This window comes from Hemitrygon akajei, chromosome 5 (assembly GCF_048418815.1).
Source record: "Hemitrygon akajei chromosome 5, sHemAka1.3, whole genome shotgun sequence".
Lineage (NCBI taxonomy): Eukaryota > Metazoa > Chordata > Chondrichthyes > Myliobatiformes > Dasyatidae > Hemitrygon > Hemitrygon akajei.
The window spans coordinates 165,060,714-165,077,568 of NC_133128.1; the positions used below are offsets into that span (position 1 = coordinate 165,060,714).

General features: G+C 37.6%; 1 protein-coding gene across 4 annotated transcripts in view; it reads left to right on the forward strand.

Annotated features, from left to right (window-relative positions):
- Window positions 1-16,204, forward strand: part of pde1a (phosphodiesterase 1A, calmodulin-dependent) — a 648,403-nt gene extending 632,199 nt beyond the window's left edge. For 3 of the 4 annotated variants that reach the window (XM_073047064.1, XM_073047066.1, XM_073047067.1), the window contains 2 exons: window positions 12,634-12,771; window positions 13,388-16,204. In XM_073047064.1, coding sequence (XP_072903165.1) covers window positions 12,634-12,728 — 95 coding nt within the window. In that variant the 3' untranslated portion in view covers window positions 12,729-12,771; window positions 13,388-16,204. The remainder of the gene's footprint in view (window positions 1-12,633; window positions 12,772-13,387) is intronic. The other variant, XM_073047065.1, reaches the window with a different exon arrangement.
- Window positions 16,205-16,855: the final 651 nt, after the last annotated feature.

Genomic DNA, 16,855 nt, shown 5'->3' on the forward strand with positions numbered 1-16,855 from the left:
CCCAATTTCCTAAAAATTACATAAACATCTTTGATTTTGACTGGATTATTCTTCAGTGTTTGAGCTGAAAAGCCATAAAGTGAAAATATTTATACTCAGTTTTTGCAGGTGAATGTTGTAGAAACTGTTATATTTCCTGTGAGTGTCAGTAACTCCTGCATTCTTCACACAGATGTACAAATGCAAAAGAATCCAGATAGAGTTGGAAAAAGGGCCTGTACTGTGCTGTAGAATCATAGAGGCGTAGAAACCAACCCTCTGGCACACAACATCTATGTCAAGTACCTGTCCAGAAGCCTCTTAAATGTTGTTGCTGTTTCTGACTTTGTCACAGCCTCTAGCAGTCATTCCAGATACCAATTATTCTTTGTGTGGTAATTTACTCCTTAACTGCCCTTTAAATGTTACCCAGCCCTTTAAGTTAATTCCCTCATATTTTAGACAACTGTAGACATTGACTCTCTACCCTACCTGTGCTTTCTCTAATCTTCGCATCATAATCACTGATATATAATGTGAAATTTGTTGATCTGTTGTAACAGTATAGTGCAAAAATATAAAAATCTATAAATCACAAAAAACAAGTGGTGCAAAACAGAGGATTAACAAAGTCGTTCATGGGCTGTTCAGAAAGCTGATGGCGGAAGGAAATAATCTGTTCTTAAACCATTGAGTGTTCAGGCTTCTGTACCTCCTCTATGATGGTAGTAACAAGAAAAGGGCATATCTTGATGCTGAGTGCCTTTGCATTGGATGCCACCTTCCTGAGGCATCACATTTTGAAGATGTTCTTGATGGTGGGGAGAGTTGAGCCCCAAGATGGAGCTGGCTCAGAACATAACCTTCTGCTGCCTCTTGCCATCCTCTGCATTGGAGCCTCCATAGCAGGATGCCATGCAACCAGTCCATATGCTCACCACCGTGCATCCAGAGAAATTTGTAAACGTCATTGATGACATGCCAAATCTCCTCAAGCTTCTAACAAGTAAAGCCAATGGCATGCCCTTTTCATGATTACCTTGATGTGTTGGGCCCAGGATAGATCCTCTGGGATGTTGAATTGCTGGAACTTGAATCTGCTCATTATTTCTACCATTTCCCATCAATGGTAACTCACGCATGGTCTCCTGGTGTCCCCTTCTTTCAGTCCAGAATCAAATCATCAGTCTCGCTAATGGCAAGTGTAAGCTTGCTGTTGCAACACCACTCAACCAGGCAATCTATCTCAGTCCCGTACACCTTGCCATTGCCAGAAGATATAAGAGCAGAATGAGGCTACTTGACCCAGCAGGTCTACTCTGCCGTTACATCATGACTGGTTTATTATCCCTCTCAACCCATTCTCCTGTCTTGTCACCCGGAACCTATCTTTGTCACCAAGAACCTATCAACCTCTGCTTTAAATATACTTGATGACTTGGCCTCCACAGTCATCCATGACAACTAATTTCACAGACTCACCACCCTGTGGCATAAGAAATTCCTTCTCAGCTCCATTCTAAACGGATATCTGTTCTGAGGTTGCACCCTCTAGTTATAGAAAATGTATAACCCACTATAATAAACATCCTGTCCTCATCCACTCCATCTAGGTCTTTCAATATTTAATAGGTTTCAATAATATCCCCCTTTATTCATCTGAACTCCAATGAGTACAGGCCCAGAGCCATTAACCCTCCTTAAATGTTAATCCTTTCTTTCCTGCAACCATTCTTATGAAACTCCTCGGGACCCTCTCATCTTTTCTTAGATAAAAGATCTAACCAAAACATTAGATCATTAGAACAGTAAAAGATAAAAGATTGGGAAATGTGAAATAAATGAAAAAACACACCAGAAATACTCATTTGTGAAGAGCAAAGCAGAGTTAATATTTCAGGTTGATGATCTCATCCCAGAATATTTCATCAGCCCAGCAGCCTGAAATGTTACTCTTGTTTCTCTCTCAGTTGAGGCAGCATTAAATCTGCCGAGTATTTCCAGCGGTTTCTGCTTTATATTTTTAAAACTGTAGTAAGACTAGGCCTAAATGTGTTCCAAACCATTAACAGATCAATAACATAATGGCTTACCTAGTCTTGCCCGTGGCTCCACTTTTCTGTCTGTTCCCCATAATCCTTCACTCTTCTGGAGATTAAAGTCTCTATGCCTTGATTTTGAAGATATTCAGTGACAAAATCTCCACATTTCCAATTAGAAAGGATACTCCATTCCAACTCTATGACCCCAATTTTACATATCCCAATGATGGAAAATATCCTCACAACAACAGTGCTTGTCAAGCTCCATCAGCCTCTAAAATGTTTCACTAAATTCATCATTCATTGTTCTAAACTCCAGTGAGAATAGACCTTACCCTTTCAACTCATAAGACAATTCCTTCATAGCTTTCTAAGTAGGGATTAATCTTCCAGCAGTTCCCCCAAAGCGATTACATTATGTGCCAAGGAGGCCCATTTACAAGCAGGGCATTGTCACAAAAGATTCATTCAGGTGAGTCCAGAAATTCCTGTAAGTTTGAATTCATTTTGAAGATCAGTGATGAACTTCAGTGCCTCGTCAGAGACCTTTAAATTTCCCTCCTGATCAATAAGTTCCCACATGCAGCCTCTTTTCAGTCTAAAAATTTGTATAATTTTCTTTGTATATTAATAACTTTTCCAGTCACATATTATTCTCCCACTACGCTCAATAAAAGTCAGATTCATTTTACTTGCTCAATATATCAGTATAAGAAATCCCCAGGTAATGAATGTGTTCCATACTTTGCAGAATCTATAGTTTGACTTGCTCTGTAAGTTAAAAAATCGGTCGATGTAGTAACTATACTTTGACAGTAGTGTAATTGATGTCATTGAAAGCACATAAGAATAATGAGAAAGAATAATTACTAAAACTGAAAACAGAGAGGAAGCCAGTTCTGCTGTTTGTAGGAAGGAATGTATACACATACGTCAAACTTTTGAATTTAATAATACTATGTGAGTTGACTTGAGGGTAGGAGTGTCTACAAGCTGGGCATTTGTAACTCAGGGTTGGCCTGTAATGTCCTTGCAGTTTACCAGATTTGTGATGTGAGACCATCCTTACCTGACGCTATGCTGATCGTTAGCGCATTTTCTAATTGTTTCTTCACTGGTTTCCTCAAAAACATTTTAAATGCAGTCTTTGCATTTGAGATTTTCTGTACAGAATGGCTAATGCCAGGTAGCCTACCCTCTTATAGCTTTTCTTTCCTACCTACCATCCCTCCACACACACACACACACATACTTTAATGATATGAAAATAGAAAGTTAAGGTAAGTGGGTGTGGCTTTGAAGTGATTCCTTCAGTGAGCTAGTGATGAGTTCAGAGAATGCATATGTTAGTCACATCACTAATTATGCACAAGCAGCAGGTTTGTCAACAGATGAGAGAGGTGGAAGACAACCTCAGGATGACATTCAGGTTAATAGAGAAAACAGGAAGCAGACACAACTGTATATGGATAATAATAAGTTAATACATTCCAGGAAAAGATAATCAATATGAGAACACACTTAATGGAAAGATCTTGAAGGGTCTGCATAAACAGTGAACCAGGTGCTCAGCAGCATAATCTGGAGAGTACAATTACTATTGAAGAAAGCCAGGAAAATGCCAATAAAATTGGAGTTTTGTGCAATGAAGCACAGATTATTGATGAGTTTATGCAAAACATTAATTACCCTGCACACACCCCTTATGAGATATACAGTGCTTTACAGCTGTGAGGAGTAATTCTGGTTAATTCAACAGGATGAAATCAGAAAGTACAGCTGCTAGGACTTTTTTTTATTGGAGCACTTATCAGAGAGCTTAATGGAAGCTTTTAAAATTCTGAAGCGTTTTGACGGTGAAATGGGAACACTATATCCTTGCACTGGGAACTTGAGAAAATAACAATTTAAAATGTATTATCAGGAGAGAAGACAGTAGATTTTTTTTTACAGTGTTGTTGGATTATTTGAAATTTATTTTAAATAACTAAGAGTGTAATGCTGTGAAATGATGCTGGGGCAAAGGGGTCACAATCGTATTGAAACAAGAAGTAGCTTCTTTGCTGTAAGTTGCAATGATCTGTGGGTTTTGTTGGCTGGTCATCACTGGGCAAGCAAATTACAATTTTAAAGCTTAATTAAATATAAAAAGCTGTCTTAAATTTATAACCACATTTCTGGAAAATAATGGAGAACAAAAGATTTTCTTATCAATGCCACTCTTATTAGTATTTTCATTGCTTGAATGCTTGAATCAACAGTCCTTTCCTATCAGATAAATCAGTTTCTGCTTAGCAAGTGCTCTTCATACACTGTTTTTGTAACAATGACAACAACAATGAATATTGAGTAAGATAACAATGAAAAAGTAACTTGTTTATTTGCATTGATGAAAGTGACAAAAGTTAGATCAAACAGTTAAATTCTATCTCTCCATCTCTCAGCATAATGTGATTTCTTTTATATTTTCTCTTATACCGCAGCATCACTCTTGATATCATTCTTGTAGAGTTAAGTTATACTGCAAGCAACCTTTATGAGTCAATTCTTTTTAATGTTACACGAGAGTAGAAGATGTTTCCTACCTTCTCAAGGAAATAATCATGGCTAAACGTAAGAAGTTCAAGTCCTTTTTAAATTGTTCTTCTAACTGTGTCAGACGGAGTGAACTTGCCTTTTGGCAATCACTATGAATGTGCGTCCTTGTTCAATAATGATATTTGGTTTCAATCAACTCAGTTCAGATCTAGAGTTTTACCTTTTCTATTTGAAGATGGCTGTATGTCAGTTAAATATAAATATGTAAATGATTTAAAATGATTTGATTTAAAATCAATGCAAAAGATAAAATCATATTGCAGCAACAAGCAAAAGCATAAAACAACTGAAAACATTGTAAATCTGAGTAACAGCAGAAGATACTGAACATACTCAGCAAGCTGGGCAGCATCTGTAGAGAGAGAAACAAAGATAATAGTGCAGATGATGGCTTCTCTTCAGAACTGGGAAATTTTAGAAAGCAGAGAGGAAATGAGAACTGGAAATAGAATTAAGGGAATGTCTGGAAAGAAAATGGTATTGTGGAATGATTTCAACTGGGAGAATGAAGAAGTCTTGTTAATGGCAGTTAATTAACCTGGAGAAGATATACTGTAAGTAGATGCAGAAAAGAGGGAATTTTTAAAAAAAAATCATACTAGAATTGTGAGTACAGAACACTGCCGTTATTGGAAAGCTGGAAGAATGGAGAGTGCTGGGAACATTCAGTGGGTCAGGGAGAATCTGTGGAGGAAGAAATAAAGCCAATGCCCCAAGTTTATCAGCCTCTACCATAAGAACACATCAAGGCAAAACATCAGCATTATATCCCCTCACCAACAGACACCTTCAATAAAAAAATATAAAATATTGTATTTTTTATTCAAGAAGTACTTGGATTTACAATTGTATTTGTTCAAGTTACATTTTATAATCATTCACCATAATGCTGCGTGCATAAGTGAGTGGTTAACAAGTGAGAACAAAATCATTAGTTAGAGATGGTAAGGGGAAACTATCTGGAATGAGCCTCCAAATAGTTCCTAAATAATCCATTGTAAGTAACAGAAGTTGGTAAAAGATACTAAATAACATTCATTATTTATTTAGAAATCAGGCTAATGTATTGCTAACTAGGAGTTACAAGACTGAAAGTAATGTTTCCGATGCTCACTAATTGATAGAACTGACAGCATAATTTAATGTTTGTAGGAGTTGATCTTCTAAATTCTTACATTACCTGTTATACTGTTCCAGGGGAATTGTGATTTTCTCAACAAGTCAGACCCTATGCTATTTTAATCTCAGCACCATACTAATTAGAAATTAGATCCAGAGAAAAACGTAGTGGCAAAGAGTTACCATCACATGTTTAACACTTTTCCACTGCTGTTGGACAGCGGCACATTTTCAACAGTTGCTAATTTTCTGACAGCTGAAGTAGCTGGCCCCTCACAACATCTTCACAATTCAGTAAGACCATTACTGACCAGTGGCCGATCTCTAGACACCTGCCCTTTCCCTAGCTTACATCACTTTTAAATAACGAAATTCCATCACACTGAGACCTAAAATTAATCATTGATCTTGCACCAGTTCTCAGCATAAAAAGTATGCTAAATTTCAACAGCTCTTTGCGCACAGAATATTTTCCTAACATCCCTCTCACATTGAATCTATGCTGTCTTGTTCTTATTTTACAATTAGCAGAAACAATTTCTATTTATCTACACTATCACTTTATTTTAATCTCTTGAAAACTGTGATTCTAACACCTCACACCCTTCTCAATTCCAGGGAACAAATACACTTTAAAGTAGTAGAACAAAATTTAACCCTTGAAATCCAAGAATCTTCTCTGTAAATCTACATTGCAACCAGGGTCAATGGACCCTGAAGGTGTATGTCCAGAAAGTAATTGGAACTAAGTTATATTCAACTATTTTTTTAAAGTGAATTTTGAATTGGACTGCAACAAAGAAACTTGGTGTATGTTCAATATGTTAAGGTCCAATGAACCAAGTTATGGAATGCCACAGCTCCCATTCTGTTTCAAATTGATTTGTCGAAAGTGAATTGTCTTATCCTAGGTTTGTGACATCCCCAGTTCACTTTGAAAATAAGAAATACTTGAATGCAAAGGTCACTAAGAGGTAAAAGAGAGAAGTACTCACTTCTTTTGATTTCAGGTGTAGTATTCAAATAAAATTTGGATATGTTTGTGGAAACAAAGACTCACAGGGCAATGGGGAGAGTGCACGGAAATAGGTCACCATGGATGTTTGTGTTTCCTGGACCTTGTACGGAGCCAGAATGGCCTCCTGTCCTTGCTACAAACACGCTGGATGAACTCAGCAGGTCGGGCAGCATCCGTTGACTGTTCATTTCAACAGATGCTGCCCAACCTGCTGAGTTCATCCAGCGTGTTTGTACGTGTTGATTTGACCACAGCATCTGCAGTGTACTTTGTGTCTCCTGTCCTTGGTAACTGGTCTGTGATTCCTTGAATCATTTCATGTGAGCATTTGTAGAGCAAAGGTAAAGGGTAAACAGAAACAAGAGAACTAATGAGAGTGGTGAGATTGTTATATTTAATTTGTGTATGTATTACAATTGGATTAGAATGAAGAATGTGTCAGGGAAATTATGACAGCATAGTCAGTGACGTAGGAAAGACAACTATGGTGGAATGAGTATGGAGGGTGACTAGAACAATCCAGCCCATCACAGGAGATGCACTTACTGACATTGAGTACATTTGCATAGAAACATAGAAAATAGGTGCAGGAGTAGGCCATTTGGCCCTTTGAGCCTGCACCACCATTCAGTATGATCATGGCTGATCATCCAACTCAGAACCCTGTACCTGCTTTCTCTCCATACCCCCTGATACCTTTAGCCACAAGGGCCATATCTAACTTCCTCTTAAATATAGCCAATGAACCGGCCTCAACTGTTTCCTGTGGCAGAGCATTCCACAGATTCACCACTCTCTGTGTGAAGAAGTTTTTCCTCATCTCGGTCCTAAAAGGCTTCCCCTTTATCCTTAAACTGTGACCCCCTCATTCTGGACTTCCCCAACATTGGAAACAATCTTCCTGCATTTAGCCTGTACAATCCCTTTAGAATTTTATACTTTTCAATAAGATCCCCCCTCAATCTTCTAAATTCCAGTGAGTATAAGTCTAGTCGATCCAGTCTTTCTTCATATGAAAGTCCTGCCATCCCAGGAATCAATCTGGTGAACCTTCTCTGTACTCCCTCTATGGCAAGAATGTCTTTCCTCAGATTAGGGCACCAAAACTGCACACAATATTCTAGGTGCAGTCTCACCAAGGCCTTGTACAACTGTAGTAGAACCTCCCTGCTCCTGTACTCAAATCCTTTTGCTATGAATGCCAACATACCATTTGCCTTTTTCACCGCCTGCTGTACCTGCATGCCCACCTTCAATGACTGGTATAAAATGACACCCAGGTCTCGTTGCACCTCCCCTTTCCCTAATCGGCCACCATTCAGATAATAATCTGTTTTCCTGTTCTTGCAACCAAAGTGGATAACCTCACATTTATCCACATTAAATTGCATCTGCCATGAATTTGCCCACTCACCTAACCTATCCAAGTCACCCTGCATCCTCTTAGCATCCTCCTCACAGCTAACACCGCCGCCCAGCTTCATATCATCCGCAAACTTGAAGATACTGCATTTAATTCCCTCGTCTAAATCATTAATATATATTGTAAACAACTGGGCTCCCAGCACTGAGCCTTGCGGTACCCCACTAGTCACTGCGTGCCATTCTGAAAAGGTCCCGTTTACTCCCACTCTTTGCTTCCTGTCTGCCAACCAATTCTCTATCCACATCAATACCATACACCCAATACCATGTGCTTTAAGTTTGCACACTAATCTCTTGTGTGGGACCTTGTCAAAAGCCTTTTGAAAATCTAAATATGCGACATCCACTGGCTCTCCCCTATCTACTCTACTAGTTACATCTTCAAAAAATTCTATAAGATTCGTCAGACATGATTTTCCTTTCACAAATCCATGCTGACTTTGTCCGATAATTTCACCTCTTTCCAAATGTGCTGTTATCACATCTTTGATAACCGACTCTAGCATTTTCCCCACCACCGATGTCAGACTAACTGGTCTATAATTCCCCGGTTTCTCTCTTCCTCCTTTTTTAAAAAGTGGGGTTACATTAGCCACCCTCCAATCCTCAGGGACTAATCCAGAATCTAAGGAGTTTTGAAAAATTATCACTAATGCATCCACTATTTCTTGGGCTACTTCCTTAAGCACTCTGGGATGCAGACCATCTGGTCCTAGGGATTTATCGGCCTTTAATCCCTTCAATTTACCTAACACCACTTCCCTACTAACATGTATTCCCCTCAGTTCCTCCATCTCACTAGACCCTTACTATTTCCGGAAGATTATTTATGTCCTCCTTAGTGAAGACAGAACCAAAGTAGTTATTCAATTGGTCTGCCATGTCTTTGTTCCTTATGATCAATTCACCTGTTTCTGACTGTAAAGGACCTACATTTGTCTTGACCAATCTTTTCCTTTTCACATATCTATAAAAGCTTTTACAGTCAGTTTTTATGTTCCCTGCCAGCTTTCTCTCATAATCTTTTTCCCCTCTCCTAATTAAGCCCTTTGTTCTCCTCTGCTGGTCTCTGAATTTCTCCCAGTCCTCAGGTGTGCCGTGTTTTTTTGCTAATTTATATGTTTCTTCTTTGGACTTGATACTATCCCTAATTTCCCTTGTCAGCCATGGGTGCACTACCTTCCCTGATTTATTCTTTGCCAAACTGGGATGAACAATTGTTGTAGTTCATCCATGCGATCTTTAAATGCTTGCCATTGCATATCCACCGTCAACCCTTTAAGTATCATTTGCCAGTCTATCTTAGCTAATTCACATCTCATACCTTCAAAGTTACCCTTCTTTAAGTTCAGAACCTTTGTTTCTGAATTAACTATGTCACTCTCCATCTTAATGAAGAATTCCACCATATTATGGTCACTCTTACCCAAGGGGCCTCGCACGACAAGATTGCTAACTAACCCTTCTTCATTGCTCAATAGCCAATCTAGAATGGCCTGTTCTCGACATGTTGGTTCAGAAAACCATCCCGCATACGTTCCAAGAAATCCTCTTCCTCAGCACCCTTACCAATTTGGTTCACCCAATCTATATGTAGATTGAAGTCACCCATTATAACTACTGTTCCTTTATTGCACGCATTTCTAATTTCCTGTTTAATGCCATCCCCAACCTCACTACTACTGTTAGGTGGCCTGTACACAACTCCCACCAGCGTTTTCTGCCCCTTAGTGTTATGCAGCTCTACCCATATCGATTCCACATCCTCCAGGCTAATGTCCTTCCTTTCTATTGCGTTAATCTCCTCTCTAACCAGCAGTGCTACACCACCTCCTTTTCTTTCCTGTCTATCCCTCCTGAATATTGAATATCCCTGGGTGTTGAGCTCCCATCCTTGGTCACCCTGGAGCCATGTCTCTGTGATCCCAACTATATCATATTTATTAATAACTATCTGCATGGAGTGCTGCCTCAGGAAATCAGCATCCATCATCAAAGACCCCCGCCATCCTGACCATTCCCTATTCTTACTCCTACTATCGGACAGAGGGTGTAGAATCCTTCGGTCCCACGCTACCAAGTTCAGAAGCAGTCACAACTATCAAAAACCTAACCTGGCATGGAATGCTGCATTCACCGATATTCTGAACTGATTCTACAGACTCAGTTTCAAGGATTCTTTACAATTCCTGCACTTGGAATTTTGTTATTATTTGCACAGTTTTGTCTTATTTTGCACAATGGCATTTGTCAGTCTTTGCCTATGTATGGTTTTCCATAAAATTCTGTTGTATTTCCTTTTTTCCCTCTAAATGCCTACAGGAAAATGAATTGGTAATAAATTGAAAGTAAATTGATAATAAATTTACTTTAAACTTTGAACATTAATTCTTTGATGACTAAGAACTCAGTGAGACTTGTGCTCCCATTTTCCTGTTGAACTTTCCCTTCTTCTAACTGCTCTTCTTTGTGTCCTCTTCCTCACCTTCTGTGCTGATAGGCAATGACAACATGTGGTACAGGCTGCTCCTTCACACTGACCAGGTTGAGCACGTATAACACACCAGAGCCTTCTCAGCTAAGTACAGCTCCTGCAGATTCCAGGCAGTTTAAGCACTGCTTTGAAAAACTGGCTTCTGATGATAGCCTGACTCTTTTGTGCTAATTGCTGCCGAACACCCTCTCTGTCCTCACTTTTACAGTAGATTACACACAATGTTAGTCTCTGAGTTGGTGGCTGCAAGTGTTAGGACAAATGATGGATTTTTTAAAATCAATATATTCCTCTTTCTCTTGCTTGTCCAACTGGGAACATTCCAGTTCTTCAGATTCTATGATGAAAAGACCCTAGAACTGGGTTATGGTGAAGGGAGACGAGAAAGTGATAGGTACTTGCTTCAAACCCCTGCAGAGTTTGATTCAGAAGAGGTCTTGGAATGAGGAACAAGTAGATTCGAGAAACAGGTTTAAGTAATGATATAGACTTCCTTATTTTTCCCTTTTGTCTCATGAGTGACATGGAAACAAGCATCCTGGTGAACTCAGCACTTCATTGGTTAAAAATGCAGGCGTCCAACTCTCTCCCCTAGTGTATTTCATTCCTACTTGATTGTTTGGTGTCGGGCTTTCTTTGCTTCCAGCTCTTGAGTACACATACTTGTGGTGCTGTTGTGGTGCTCTGTACCGATCCAGTGTGTTTTTCCCTAAAGTTTACCTCGTACTATGGTGAAAATTTATTTATTAAGCACTTTAATCCAAAGCTGAAGATTTGCTTTTATTGACAATTTCAGAATTCTTCTTTTCTACGTCAGTGGATTTTTTTTCTCTCTGGCAAAACCTTTATGGACCATGAATGAATTCCTTTTTAATGCCCTTGGCAATCCCATTGCATCTTGTCCTGATTGTGATGAGGTTCTTTTCAACTGCAACTGTGGACAGGTCATTTGGGTGAGATATCAGTGACTGACCAATTCAGCCATTACCCACTAGAGTAACTCATTTCAGAATCAGAAGAGATGGGACAGTAAATATCTTTAATTAATCTATTCCATGATCTCATGATCTTGGTATCTCACTCAGCTGTCTATATAAAAATCTTGTTGGAAAGTAGTGAGAACTGACAAATTACAAATGAATCCATATATGTTCATGCAATTTTCCAGCAAGGATTTTCCCCACCCTAATTCCCATCCTGGCTGAATTCAGCTGATTGGGTAAAAAATGGCCACCAACCTTTATGATTTTTGAATTCAAGTGGAAATCTACTTTTAAGGATGTGTTTCTTCCTACAGACAAAATCACATTTTAGTTTCCTTTAGTCACTATTGAAGCAGAATGCATTGAACTCCAACAGCCATTTTGCAACGTAACACAAGTTCAAAGTCTCCTTAGCAACAAATAATTAATTGTCATTTATTACCATTTTCAGAAAAATGAAGCATTCATATGAATAAGTGGAGTATTCATATAATATTCTTTCAGTTGTATAGTGAATTTAGCAACAGGTGTATGGATATGAAACCATTACATGCAGATGAGGGCAAATTAAAGCTTTTGTTTCGACAGAAATAGGACAATAGTACTCTGGAAATACTGGGAAATACTCATGCCATATCACTGAGACCACTGCCATCTTCCTTTGGGACTAATGTGGGCTGACTTGCTGTGACAATGGAAATCATTGTGTAGTACATAGGGGCTTGTGTGCATCCACGTCTGAGCCACAGAGAACCAACTTGTAAGCATCAAAGCTGAATCACTGGCAGCATGGGAAGATTCATGTGATCTACATTCATCGGAAGGGTGAATGTGGATCAGAGGACTGCTCCGTGCTGCCATTAATTAACAGGAAGGCCTTCAAAAAAATTATGCTGATACCCAAGCTTGTGTATTTCACCTTTTGTGTGACGCACCATTTTGTCAAAGGATTTAGACTTAACCTGTTACTTTCAGGGGAGATAAAACACATTAAGAACTCGGATGAGTCATTAAATAACAGCAAAGCTACAGAGATACTGGAGAATAAAGCTACCTTTGTACGCAACTAGCTCAGAAAAGCTTCGAAGATTACAGCCCTATATGAAGAACGAGGTAATGATATTATTTTTAAGCTTGAATTTGATTAGAAAATTTTGAAGCCAGAATAGTAGGAGTGTAAAATGAAACTGTCAATCATATTATAACCATTTTATTCACTTAGAAGTATGCTTCTTTATCTTTATTATTCAGAAGACTTGCATGAAACATATTTGCTTAAAGCTCAATATTTGCCTACTATATTTCAGTGCTTTGTTAAATTATTATCACATTATTGAGATGTACTGTATATTATTGGAGCTACAATGATTTTAAAAACATCTATAACCCCCAGGCTTTGAAAAGTGAATGCTACGAAACAATATACTGTTAGAAATAATCAAGTTTCAGCTGAGTACATACAATGAAAGTGGATTAAATAAGGCAGAAACCTAGCTGACTCCTCCAGGGAAGGAGAATCGATTATCTAGTTATACCCACACTATATTCCTTATTATAACAAAATATATATTCTTGAATTCAATCTTTTTACACTGGGATCTGAGGTATTATAACAAAAGAATTGTCAACAACCGTCTTTGAGAGCTGATATGTTGTACTAATAAATATTGCAATGGGAAATGTTTAAACATTCATTCAGTAATATGATAATATCTATTTGCTCTTTCAGAATAAAGGATCATGGAGTGGCACTGGAATGACTAGAAATGAATACTGCACCTTTATTGAGCACCTCTCAACATCACTGGTGCTCTACTTCAAGGAAATCGGACTTGATAACATGGCATTGACCTTTCAAATGATGATTGGAAAAGGTGGCTGGAATGACCAGTTTCATCTTTCTATGAACACTTTAATCTAACAATTTCCTCTTCAGTAACCTGTCCATTTGGCTATTGTTGCTTAACATCCAACAGATAGGGCAGGACATTTGGACTTGCACAGTATTGCTGACAAAATTGCTTTTGATAGCAGCACTTGCTAATAATAAAAAAAAGTTAGCTTATAGACCTTGAAATTTTAATAGTGTGACCAAACTTACACATGTATCTCCTTGACCAAAACACGAACAATACACAAATAATAATTGGGCAGCAGACAAGGATGTTTATAGCGTCGGGAAGAGCTGCAGATCTTCAGGCTTTCGTATTAATTGTTTTAGCTGATGGGAAGCTATAACAGCTCTGGAATAAAATAGTAAATGGAAGCCCTGTGCCTTCAGATTCTGTTGATGTGCACAGTGACTTGTGCGGGTTTTGAAATCGATACAAGTACAAAATTAAGAAGAGTCACAGTATTACAGTGATGCTACCTTTTGATCTATCTTGCATGCTTCTTAATAATCAGTCCCTAATATGATAATTTGACCCCTAAGTGGACAAATTCTAATTTCCAAGGTAACATTAGTGCATTGATGGTAACCCTAATGAAATTTAGCAGAATCCAGAGCCACCGTATATATAAATATGTCAGCTTACATATTTCATAGACTTGTAAATACACTGTATGTTCAATGTTGTATTGATGAACCATTGCAGAGCTTTATAGTAATGTTGTTAATAAAAGATATAGGAAATTCAGATACTTACTCAATAATTTATTAATGCAAAATGTACTGAATGAATGCCCAGTTTTCTTTAAGTATATTCTTTTTTTTAATTGCTGATCTGCTCTGGTCTGAAAGCATTGTTTCGCTAACTTAAGGTAAATTCTGCAGCCTTGAAGATGATGAATCTTACCAATGACAACTTTATTCTGACATCTCAAGAATTACTCCATCACATCTGTTTATTATAAAGGGCATTTAGAGATGAATTTTTACAGGGGCTTATACTCTGCATCTTCAGTTGAATAACCTGGAAAAATAACATCAATGGCATTTGTGCCATTTCTGCAGGGTGTCCATGACTTTCTCATGAAGGTTTTAATGGATAAAGAGGAGAATGTGCAGGTTCGTTCACCTTCACTACATCAAAATTAATTTCCCTTAGGAGGCCTAACACAGTCCAGCTTTAACACTGAAAACGATCACATTTCAATGTTGAATATTATATAATATTGACAGTTGTAAAGGATATTTGAGTACTGTAAATAATTAGGAGCTAATTTCACAGGATCTCCATGGTAATCTGATACTTACAAGTTGTATCAATACAGAAACTTTGTTAAAATGTGGTTGAAATATTGTAAATGTAAAGACAGACTAATTTTTCCCACCTCTCACTGCAGTGTCAATGGAAGATCAATATTGATCCTATAGAACTTAGCATCTAAATCATCTTTAAATATTTCTGCTGATCATCCAGCCAAGTTATGTGGGGAGATCAGATGTTCCCAATGTAAAGTATAGACTAAATATTCTAAAGCAGGGGTTCCCAACCTTTTTCATACCAGGGACCCCTACCATTATCTGAGGGATCCATGGACTCCAGGTTGGGACCCCATTCTAGAGCATTCACAACTTCTTCTATACAGAACAAGAATCTTGATTTTAAGTTTGATGTAAACAATATAAACAATTCCAATGTGGATACTCTGCATATTTTAAAACATATTGAAAAAGGTAAGAAAGAAATAAAACAATAGGTTTAAAAATATCAATTTATTAATTAATACAAATTAAAATGCATTGTTTTTCTTGCAATCTTAATTTAAGAGAAATAACAAACCAGAGTATTTGTTAATCTTGAACTCATTAAGATAAGATTAAAATAATATACTGCATCATTTAATCTTGTGATTCAATACATTTAATCAGAATAGTCTAGTCATTATTTTTAGTGATTTATTTATTCTTTTTTATTGTATTTATTTATGTGACATCAGTTATTGCTCTGGCTGCTCTTTTATTATATCCTCATCAGCAATAACACAATTACTATGGACTGAATATGACACCCAAGACAAATTTAAGAACATTATGTTAAACAGTAATGTTAAAAATATCTGGTAATTACAAGGAGTATTTTCTTTGCACAGATTTTATTTTTATTTCTTCATAAAATGTAGCCAATACTCTACAACTCTGCTGCTTTTCGAGGTTTCTGTGTGGGTCTCCTCCTAATGTCATAGCAACCAATTAAAAGATCTGTACAGGTATTCTCAAATCACAGTTTGAGATTGCCTGCGAATTTTGGACAACAATGTCATAGAATCAGTTTCACTCAGGAAAGTGAAATAGAGAGAAATTAAAAAAATATTAAATTATGTCAAATAACAGTTACAAACTGCTGTTCGGGTCTGAATTACTGATAGCTTAACTGGCAGATACTTTCTGTGCATTAGTTCAATATTCTCTGCAGTTGTTCTTTGTTTTCTGGCTGCAGTCATTGTACAGAATATACATAGTTGTACCTGAGTAAGTAAATAAAAAGCCTGAACTTTTTGTATCATTCATTAGTTATATGCAAAAGAGAGAAAGCATTGTCCTCTGTCATGGTTGTTCAATCCTTTTCAAAGACAAGGAAATAAAAACACAATAACATTTTACATTGTTACTGATTTATATATTAAAAAGTAATATAATAAAATTTCTCTGAAGTTCAAAGGTTTAAAGTAAATTTATTATCAAGGTATATGAACATCACCATTTCCTTGTGGGCATACTCGATAAATCCAATAACCATAATAAAATCAATGAAAGTGCATCAACTGGGCGTACAACCAGTGTGCAAAAGACGATAAACTGTGCAAATACAAAAAGAAGGAAATAATAATAATAATAAATAAGCAAAAATATGAAGAACTTGAGATGAAGAGTCCTTAAGAGTGAGTCCATTGGTTGTGGGAACATTTCAGTGATGGGGAAAGTGAAATTGGGAGAAGGTACCTCTTTACTTCAAGAGCCTGATGGTTGAGGGGTAATAAAGGTTCCTAAACCTGGTGGTGTGAATCCAGAGGCTCCTAAAACTTCTTCCTGACGGCAGCAGACCTGCATGGTGGGGATCCTGATGATGTATGCTGCTTTCCTGTGACAATGTTCCATGTAGATGTGCTTGATAATGGTGAGGATTTTACCCATGATAGACTGGGCCATATCAACTAGATTTTGTATGATTTTCTGTTCAAGGGCATTGGTGTTTCAATGATGTAGCCAGTCAATATGCTCTCCACAACACATCTATAGATGTTGGCTATT